General features: G+C 47.8%; 2 protein-coding genes across 3 annotated transcripts in view; one reads left to right on the top strand and one right to left on the bottom strand.

Annotated features, from left to right (window-relative positions):
• ACOT8 (acyl-CoA thioesterase 8) overlaps nucleotides 1-3,161 on the bottom strand; it is a 13,537-nt gene extending 10,376 nt beyond the window's left edge. Inside the window, exons 1-2 of the mRNA XM_008057928.1 lie at nucleotides 2,952-3,161; nucleotides 1,487-1,623 (exon numbers count right to left, since the gene is read on the bottom strand). Of these exons, the coding sequence (XP_008056119.1) occupies nucleotides 1,487-1,623; nucleotides 2,952-3,079 (265 nt within the window). The 5' untranslated portion in view covers nucleotides 3,080-3,161. The remainder of the gene's footprint in view (nucleotides 1-1,486; nucleotides 1,624-2,951) is intronic.
• Nucleotides 3,162-3,340: 179 nt separating this feature from the next.
• ZSWIM3 (zinc finger SWIM-type containing 3) overlaps nucleotides 3,341-10,037 on the top strand; it is a 17,888-nt gene continuing 11,191 nt past the window's right edge. For both annotated transcript variants that reach the window (XM_008057924.1, XM_021712274.1), the window contains exon 1: nucleotides 3,341-3,741. In XM_008057924.1, the coding sequence (XP_008056115.1) occupies nucleotides 3,587-3,741 (155 nt within the window). In that variant the 5' untranslated portion in view covers nucleotides 3,341-3,586. The remainder of the gene's footprint in view (nucleotides 3,742-10,037) is intronic.

The following is a 10,037-nucleotide window of genomic DNA, read 5'->3' as shown; positions in this document are numbered from 1 at the left end:
TTCCAAGTAGCCGGAATTACAGGCATGCGCTACCACGCCCAGCTGATTTTTTTTATTTATTGTAGAGATGAGGTCTCACCGCCCACGCGGGTCTCGAACCCGCGGGCCCAGGCAATCCACTCATCTCAGCCTCCCAAAGGCGCAGGATTACAGGCTGAGCCACCGAGCCCAGCTTACTTTTAAAGACTAAACAAGATAATGTACACAACTGTGCTCTGTATCATGCAAATTTTACTTATCCCCATTAGTTCATCATCAAAAAGTAATGATAGCTATCATTTATGAAAAACAAGCTAGTAGGGCATGGTGATACACACTTGTAGTGCCAGCTATTCAGGAGGCTAAGTGGGAGGATCACTTGAGCCCAGGAGGTCGAGGCTGCAGTGAGCCATGATTATGCTACTGCATTCCAGCCTGGGTGACAGAGCGAGACCGTGACTAAAAAAAACAAAACAAAAAAAAACACCAACAGGCCAGGCCCTGCATAAGATACTTCACCTGCAAAGACTCATAGGGGGGGAACCTAGGGGTATTTTGATGAGCAGCTGTAGAGATCATCCCACTAAAATACCCCTAGGTTCCGCCCCTCCTCTATTTTATTTTATTTTATTTTACAGCTGAAGTAAATCAAGCCTCAGGTCAGGGAGGTAACTTCACTCAAGGTCCCATGGCAAATTATTGGCAAAGCTGAAACTAGGCCCTAGATCTTGTTTGCTTTTATTTACCTTATGATCAGCTAACAGAGGAGACCCTAGATCTCTCTTTTTTTTTTTTTTGAGTTGGAGTCTCACTCTGTCACCCAGACTGGAGTGCAGTGGCACGCTGGGCTCCAGCGATCCTTCCGCCTCAGTCTTTCAAGTAGCTGGAACTACAGGCGTGTGCTACCACGCCTGGCTAATTTTTTTGATTTTATTGTAGAGATGAGGTCTCGCTAAGTTGCCCAGGCGGGTATGGAACCCGCAGCCTTAGGCTACCCTAGATCTCTTGATCTTGAACTCCTGGGCTAGAGCAATCCTCTCACCTCTGCCTCCCAAAGTGCTGGGATTACAGGTGTGAGCCACCATGCCCAGATGTCTTGAGTCTCAGGCTGGTATTCTCTTCTCCAACCCGAGCTGCCTACCTCCAAACCCCCAGCAGGAGTTACAGCATCCCTCTGAGGATCTAACACAGTGCTTGGTTCTAGGTGTGTAAAGAATGAAAAACAAAAGACCCACAGGGAGCAGTTAAGCAACAAAGTCTTGAGTCATTACAGGCCAGATGACAAGTGCCTAGTGAGTCTCAGCAGGCATGTGGTCCAAGACTCTTTGTTGGCCCCAAACCTTGTTCCTCCTCCAGGCACCTCTTAGGGCAGTCGTCGCCCTCTCTCCCTTTCTGCTTCTCCTTGTCTCTCTCTCTGTCTTTCTTTTCTCTACAGTCCGTCTCCAAGGCTAGAAGTGGCTGCTGGGCCACCAAGGCTGAGCTGGGGGCAGGAAGTGGGGGGGTTTACCTGCCCGAACAAAGTAGCAGTGCAGGGAGTGCACGTGGACGTCTTCACTCACAGACTTGGCTGCAGCTACCAGGGCCTGGCCCACGATCTGACCCCCAAACAGCCTCTTGGTGGCAGGAACCCAGTAATGCCTTCCCCTGTGGGGAGAGGGGTGGAAAAAGGGAAAGACTTGGGGATTGGGCCAAATTCTGCTACACTCAATGAGTCTTTAGGGCATGATCTCTTAATCTTACTAGGATTTAAGATCCTTTTGAGAATATAGTGAAAAAGTTAGGGACCCTTTCCCCACACAAATGTCCTTATATCACTCTGCATACAGTTTCACAGCCCTGACCACAAATACCCTTCTGTGGACTTCGGTTAAGGATAACAAACTAACCTCTTTATTTTACACTAAAAGAATAGGATCAGAGATGGGAAGCGACTTGAGCAAGGTCATACAGCTTAAACATTGCCAATCCTGGGCAGTATCTGGGTCTTTTGACTTCAAGTCCAGGGTTTCTTCCACTTCCCTTCCCAGGGTAAGACAGAAGCTTCCCAAGGTTTGAATGGACCAAGATGAACCCCAAAGAGCTCAGCTAAGAGTGAACTGTATTAAGGCCTGCCACTCACACCCCTCATCCACAATAGCCCAACTCCTCCAAAACCTAGATTCAGAGCTGGAAGGGCCCTCGGGTATCAAGTCTAACTCCTTCAGTTTACAGGTAAGAAAACTGCAGCCTGGCCCCAGAGATGAAAATGCTTCCCCCACCCAATGCATGAGCCCAGTAGAAGCTGAAGGTTTGTGTCCCAGTCTCCCACCACCCAGCTGTCTTGCATTTTCCATAACAACCCATTACAAATAGCCCCCAAAAAGTTACTTAAAATTCCATAAGTGGAAGGCAGGGAGGTCAAAGTAAGATAGCTTCCAATAAAGTCAGTAGGAACCTTGAAGCTCAAAGTTATTACAAACTCCTGCTGCAGTCAAGAACTTAAGTGATGCTGGGAAGGAAACAAGCTCAAGCCTCAGGATGAGTAATGATCTACCAGACTTACCAAATGATGCTGGGGTTGGGTATTGTGAAAGGAAAAGGATACTGAAGATACAAAGAGCTGCCTATAAGTTATAAACCTGATCAGTTGTGTGCCCTTGGGCAAATCACTGCCCTCCCTGGTCTGGCTCTCCAGGGAAGGCTAAGGTAGCCTGCCGAGGAGGGTCTCAGGACACCACTTTTATCTGGCCTGGGGGAAACCCCCAGGCCAGATAGCCAGGACCTCCTAGGGATGGGCTGCGCAGACCCAGCACGGAAAAGGAGGAAGCCGGGGCGGGGAGGACAGCTCTGCCAAGGGACAAGTTCTTTCCTAATCCTGGCAGAACATCCCAGCAGAGCCATCCTAGTCCCGGAGGTGGAGGCGTCAGGGCGGCAGCAGTCGAAATCAGGAGGGGGGCGAGGGGAAGGGATGCAGGCCAGGCGCTGCAGGCTACCTGTAGAGATCCTCGTCCAGCGGCTCGAGGTTGAGCACGCTGGTGACCAGGACGCTATGGAGGTCCCCTGGGGGATCGCCTCGCCCGCCGCCGCCCTGCCCATCTTCTGGAACACACGGTGACGACATCTTGTTCACTCGCCACCAGCCTGGCACACCGGCTCCACCAGACACAAGAGACCTACACGGAGCCGGATGCTTCCGGGAAAGTGCACTATTTCCCGGAAGTTTCCTGCTTTGAGAAGGCGGGATGCGGACTGCTACTGGTCAGGGCCCCTGTCAGTCTCCTGGTAGGTGTGGCTATCTTTTTCTAGCAATTGGAGAAAACGAGTGCCAGTCTGAGAAACCCGTGAGTGATTGGATATGACGGCGAGGGGGCGGAACCTCAGGACCGGATTATTAGTACTGACTGTCATTTTCCCCTCCGTCAGATAGTAAAGACCCCCGTTCCTCTTATGGTCCTGTCAGGTTTAGTGCTCCTCCTGAGCTCAGTAATAGGCCACCCAACTGGGGCAGGCCCTTCAGGTGTCCTGGGCCCACGCCAGCCACTAAACCCCCATAGTGTGACATCTGACCCCTGATGTGATCTTCGACCCTGGTTGGAGCCAGCCTCTTAGTGTGGATTGCGGGGCGGCCATGGAGCTGGGCAGCTGCTTCAAGACCTATGAGGACTTCAAGGAGTGCTTCAGCGCCTACAAAAAGGAGAACAGGTGCTCCTTCATACTCAGAGACTGCGTCTCCGTCCGCTTCCACAACCTCAACCATGGCACCTCCATCCGCGAGGACATCCTGTAAGGGCAGGGCGGGGAGGGGCGGGGATAGGGAGGAGGCTGGACGGTCTTCGGGAGGGCTGCTAGAGGAGGAGGGGATGCAGTTGGGCCTGGCTCTCTGTGGCGTAGCCATTCATTCAACCGGCAATCATTGAGTACCTGCTGTGTGCCTAGTGAAAAGAGAGCAAACCCTAGACCAGCTTCGCATTTTGACCACCCACGTCACTTTCACTCATTCACAGGCTTTTCTAGAATTCATAACTGCAATTTCCCCCGCCCCTCCCCCCCCCTTTTTTTAGCACATGTATGGCCCTCACAAACGGATAAAAACTAAAAACGCCTTGGCGATAATTTCCTTCATCAATCTCCTCTTGCAGTAACGTGGTCATTTTTTGGTTAGTTCGTTCATTCATTCATCTTGTAAATGATTCTTGTACTCCTGATGTTAACAGTTTTTCAAACACTTTTCCTGTGCCAGGCTTTTTCAGGATTGTAGATAAACGTTATTTTTCCCATTTGACAGATGAGTAAACAGGCTTAGAGATTAAGACAGGAGTTGAAAACTCAAATGCCTTCAGGGCTCAGGTGAAACTGACCAGTGGTTCGAAAGTTCAACTTTTTTTTTTTTTTTATGAGTTGGAGTCTCACTCTTCCTTCCAACCTGTAGTGCAGTGGGATGCTCACAGCTACCGCAGCCTAGACCTGCTGGGCTTAGGTGATCCTTTCACCTCAGCCTTCCAAGTAGCTAGAACTACAGGTGCCCATCACCATGCCAGCTAATTTTTTAATTTATTATAGAGACAAGGTCTTGCCAAGTTGTCCAGGCTGGTCTCGAACCTGTGGGCTCAGGCAATCCTCTCGCCTCTGCCTCCCACAGTGCTGGGGTTACAGTTGTTAACCACCCTGCCTGGCTCAAAGTTTAACTTTTAATTTTACTTTTAGAAAAATAATGGCCAGGCACAGTGGCTCAAGCCTGTTATCCCAGCCTTTTGGTAGGTCAGGGTGGGAAGATCACTTGAGGTCAGTGATTTGAAACCAGCATGGGAAACATTGTGAGACTTCGTCTCTACAAAAAATTTAAAAATGAGCTGTAATTCCAGCTACTAGCAAGGCTGAGGCGGAAGAATTGCTGGAGCCCAGCAGGTCGAGGCTGCGGTGACCAGGAGCGGCCACTGTACTCCAGTTTGGGCGACAGAGTGAGACTCCAACTTAAAAAAAAAAAAACTAGACCTTATGTGAATTCTCCCATTTTAAAAAAATTGAATATCAATTCAGATTTTAACACATAGTATGTGCGCCCCTGAAAGTTAAAGTATATCTGAGTTTAAGACCGAGATTGAAGCTGGGCATGGTGGCTCAGCCTGTAATCCCGTGCTTTGGGAGGCTGAGGTGAGTGGATTGCCTGAGCCTGCGGGTTCAAGACTCGGCTGGGCAACTTGGCGAGACCTCCTCTCTACAATAAATCAAAAAAAATTAGCCGGGCGTGGTAGCACGCGCCTGTAGTTCCAGCTACTTGGAAGGCTGAGGTGGAAGGATCACCAGAGCCTAGCAGGTTGAGGCTGCGGTGGCCGGGAGCAGCCACTGCACTCCAGTCTGGGCGATGGAGTGAGACTCCAACTCAAAAAAAAAAAAAAGAGACCCGGATTGAGATGTTTGGCCAAAGGTCCCCAACTAAGGAGCCAGGCTATATTCCTTCCACTAGTCTCAAGTCCAGTGCTATGCTGAGTACAGATACAAAGATGAATAAGCAGCCAGGCGCAGATGAATAAGACCAACCGGGGCAACTTGGCGAGACCACATATCTACAATAAATCAAAAATTAGCTGGGCGTGGTGGCACGTGCCTGTGATTCCAGCTACTTGGAAGACTGAGGCAGAAGGATCACCTGATCCCGGCAGGTCAAGGCTGCAGTGGCCATTAATGTGCCACTGTACTCCAGCTTGAGCAACAGAGAGACTCCTACTCAAAAAAAAAAAAAAAAAAGATTATCCAAACAGTCCCCAAAGAACTTAAACTTGGACTCAAGAAAGCTAATTGATAGATGTGCAGAGAAAGAAGTGACACATGTCTGAGAGGTGGACAAAAGCTTCACACTGGAATCAATGGTTTCACACTCACATCAATGGGATGTGAGTGAATTCAGAACACTGGAGTAGATCTGTGGTAATTACTGAGTAGCACAGAGAAGTTCAACCAGAAGGAGCCATGTAGAATGACCTGAGGGAGCAATGACAAAGGTATGTGGAATAAGGTGACATAAAGAAACAGTGTGGGTGTCATACTTGGTAGGAGGTGAAGCCAGTGGCAGTCTATCTGCAGGGTCCTTAGGTCCCATTGTGAGTGTGAGATATTTGGACTTTGTCCTAAGGATGCCACCCACACACACACACACACAAAATCACAATTGTAAACTCCTTTCAGGAAGATCATCCCCAGAGTCTAGCACAGGACGTGACCCATGGCAGGCATTACATAATTATTGAATGAGTGAGTTATTGAGTACTAAACATGTGATTCAGGGAAATAGGTGCCACAGGAACTCAGAAGAGAAAAAACTCACTTTGACCTACAGAAAAAAGAGCAAAAGCAAGACCTAAGCTGGGCCCCCCAAAGATGGGGAGGTGTCAGATCATATATCGGTTTTCTATTTGCCACTCTAACAAATTACCACAAGTATGGTGGCTTAATTTAATATTTTACAGTTCTCTAGTTTAGAAGTTAGACAGGCCAGGCACAGTGGCTCGCGTCTGTAATCCCAACATTTTGGAAGGCTGAGGTGGAAGAATTGCTAGAGTCCAGGAGTTCAAGACCAGCCTGGGCAACATAGTGAGACCTCATCTCTACAAAAAATATAAAACTTAACCAAGTGTGGTGGCACATGCCTGTAGTCCCCTCTACTTGAGAGGCTGAGGCAGAAGGATCACTTGAGCCCAGGAAGTCGAGTCTGTGGTGACCTCGAATTGTGCCATTGCACTCCAGTCTGGGCAATAGAGTAAAACCCTGTCTTTTAAAAAAAAAAAAAAAGTCAGACACAGTTCTCACTGGGCTAAATCCAGGTGTCTGCATGGCTGCATTTCTTTCTGAAGTCCCTAGAGAAGAATCTTTTTCCTTGCCTTTTCCTGCTTCTAGAGGCTGCTCACACTTCTTGGCTCATGGCCCTCTTCCTCCATCTTTAAAGCCAGTGAGTTCTCATATCACATCCCATCACTCTGACCTTGCTTCTGTCATTACATCTTCTCTGACTCCCATCTTCTGCCTCCCTGTTCCACCCTTTTGTTTGTTTATTGTGACAGGGGCTCACTATGTTGCTAGACTGGTCTAGGACTCCTGGGCTCAAGCAATCCTCCTATCCCACTCTTTTTTTTTTCTTTTTTTGAGTTGGAGTGTCACTCTGTCACGCAGGCTGGAGTGCAGCAGCATGCTCATGGCTACCACAGCCTTGATCTACTGGGCTCAAACGATCCTTCCACCTTAGCCTTCCAAGTAACTGTAACTACAGGCACTTACCAACATGCCCTACTAATTTTTTGATTTGTTGTAGAGATGAGGTCTCTCCAGGTTACCCAGGCTGGTCTTGAACCCCTGGGCTCAGGCAATCCTATTGCCAAGGCCTCCCAAAGTGCTGGGATTACAGGCTTGAGTCACTGTGCCCGGCCCTATTCCACTCTTAAGGATCCTTGTGATTATATTGGGCCTACTCAGATCATCAGTATCATTTCCTTATTTTCTTTTTTTTTTTGAGTCGGAGTCTCACTCTGTCGCCCAGGCTAGAGTGCAGTGACACAATCACAGCCACTGCAGCCTTGACCTGCTGGACTCAGATGATCCTTCCACCCTAGCCTTCCAAGTAGCTGGAACTACAGGTGCACACCACCATGCCCGGCTAATTTTTTGATTTATTGTAGAGATGAGGTCTCACCAAGATGCCCAGGCTGGTCTCAAACCTGGGCTCAGGCAATCCTCTCACCTTGGCCTCCCAAATTGCTGGAATTACAGGCTTGAGCCACCGCGACAGGCTTTTTTTTTTTTTTTGAGTTGGAGTCTCACTCTGTTACGCCAGGCTGGAATGCAGTGGCGTGCTCACAGCCAGGCACGTGCCACTATGCCCAGCTAATTTTTTGATTTATTGTAGAGACGAGGTCTCACCAAGTTGCCCCAGGCTGTTCTTGAACCCCTGGGTTCAAGCAATCCTGTCTCCTTGGCCTCCCAAAGTGCTGGGATTACAGGCATGAGGCACCGTGCCCAGCCCATTTCCCAGTTTTCAAGTCAGCCAACAGCCACCTTAATTCTCCTTTGCCATGTAACCTAACATTCACAGATTCTAGTATTAGGACAAGGACATCTTCCAGGGACCACTCTGCCTACCACAGGAGGATTAGCATCCTAGAGGGAGAAATGGTGTGAGTCAGGGCAGTTGTTAACATGATGTGCTTCTATTAGAAAGCAACGGTGCATGTTTACACACACAAAAGAAAGCAGTGAGGATACCTGCTTAGATAAAAAGAAGGATTTATGCTGGGGCAGCAGGAAAGACAATTGAAGGGCCCATGATAAACATATTGGAGGACTGGTTTTATTTCTTTGATTTTTGCTTCCAGTGGTGAACAGTTTAAACAGTGAATTTGTTTTTGAGAGGTTAATATAATAGAAAATTCTTTTCTAACAGTACAAAAAGGCCTAAAAGGATCTCTTCCACTGCGTTAGCTAGAGGCAACCACTGCTACCTTCCTGAGAGACACTGAGCCTGAACAAACATATCCTGTATATGCACATGCGTTTTTTGGGGTTTTTTTTTTTTTTGAGTCAGTCTCACTCTCTTGCTCAGGCTGGAGTGCAGTGGTACGCTGCTCATGGCCACTGCAGTCTCCACCTGCTGGGCTCAGGTGATCCTTCCACCTCAGCCTTCCAAGTAGCTGAAACCACAGGCGTGTGCCACCATGCCCCACTAATTTTTTGATTTATTGTAAAGATGAGGTCTAGCCATATTGCCCAGACTGGTCTCAAACCCGTGGGCTCAGGCAATCCTCTCACTTCCGCCTCCCAAAGTGCTGGGATTACAGGCATGAGCCACCATGCTTGACTTCTTTTGTCTTTTTAACACAAGTGGTATACCTGGCTTATCTCACTTATCAGTGTGTTTTGGAAATTATTCCACTGTATAGACAGTTTAATTGATTTTATTTTCATTGATTGCCCTGATTTTTGCCATTGTTTATGGAAAACTTACTCCATGCTAGTTTCTGGAGATGCGTTGTTGAAGATGAATTGGGTCTCTGCTCTCATGGCGCTTCCTCTCAAGGAGATTAATATTAAACTATAATCACAGAAATAATTATTCCTCAAAATGGTTGTTAATCACCAATCATGAAATGGGTAAACGCTTTGAAAGCATCTCCAAAAAAGATTTACTGAAGCCTAACACAGCCTCTCTCAACAACACTAGCTTGGTACACTGATGCTGATGGGTTCCTAGAATACTTGCCTAGCAGAGAAAGTCTGTACTACAAGGGGCCCTCCCTCCAAAAAATAATTCTGGGGTTTTTTTGGGGTCACTCTTCATAGGCATACTACTGGGTGTTCAGGTGAGATGATTTTAGTAGTAGTAATAACTTATGTGTACATATGGCCAGGTGTGGTGGCTCATGCCTGTAATCTCAGCACTTTGGGAGGCTGAGGCGGGAGGATCACTTGAGGCCAGGAGTTCCAGACCAGCCTGGGCAACATAGCAAGACCTCATCTCTGAAAAAAAAAAATTAGATGTGATGACACATGTCTCAGCTATTTGAGACACAAGAGGATCACTTGAGTCCAGGAATTGGAAGCTGCAGTGTGCCATGATTGTGTCACTGCACTCCAGCCTAGCAATATCTGTGTGTGTGTGTGTGTGTGTGTGTACATAAAGTTCTTTGTTAAACAGAGTAAAGCAAGTGAGCTAATTTAAAGAAAGCCATTTGAAAAGTGCATTGGGAGACCTAGGTGGGAGAATTGCTTGAGACCTAGCATTTGAGACCAACCTGGACAGCATAGTGAGCACTGTTTCTAAAGAAAAAGAAAAAAAAAAAAAGATAGGGCAAATATTATATGGGTGGCTATGGCAGATGTAAAGGTTGTTGGTAATTCTTTTGAAGTTCAGAAAAAGCTGGCATAACAGTTAAAAGTAAGAACTCTAGCCAGGCTCAGTGGCTCAGCCTGTAATCCGTGCCTTTGGGAGACTGAGGTGAATGGATTGCCTGAGCCCGCGGGTTCGAGACCCGCCTGGGCAGCGAGACCTCACCTCTACAATAAATCAAAAAATTAGCCGGGCGTGGTAGCGCCTG

The sequence above is a fragment of the Carlito syrichta genome, unplaced genomic scaffold (genome assembly GCF_000164805.1).
Source record: "Carlito syrichta isolate Samal-C Ts95f unplaced genomic scaffold, Tarsius_syrichta-2.0.1 Scaffold303154, whole genome shotgun sequence".
Lineage (NCBI taxonomy): Eukaryota > Metazoa > Chordata > Mammalia > Primates > Tarsiidae > Carlito > Carlito syrichta.
Note: the sequence above shows the minus strand (reverse complement) of the source record. Positions and strands in the feature narration are given on the sequence as shown.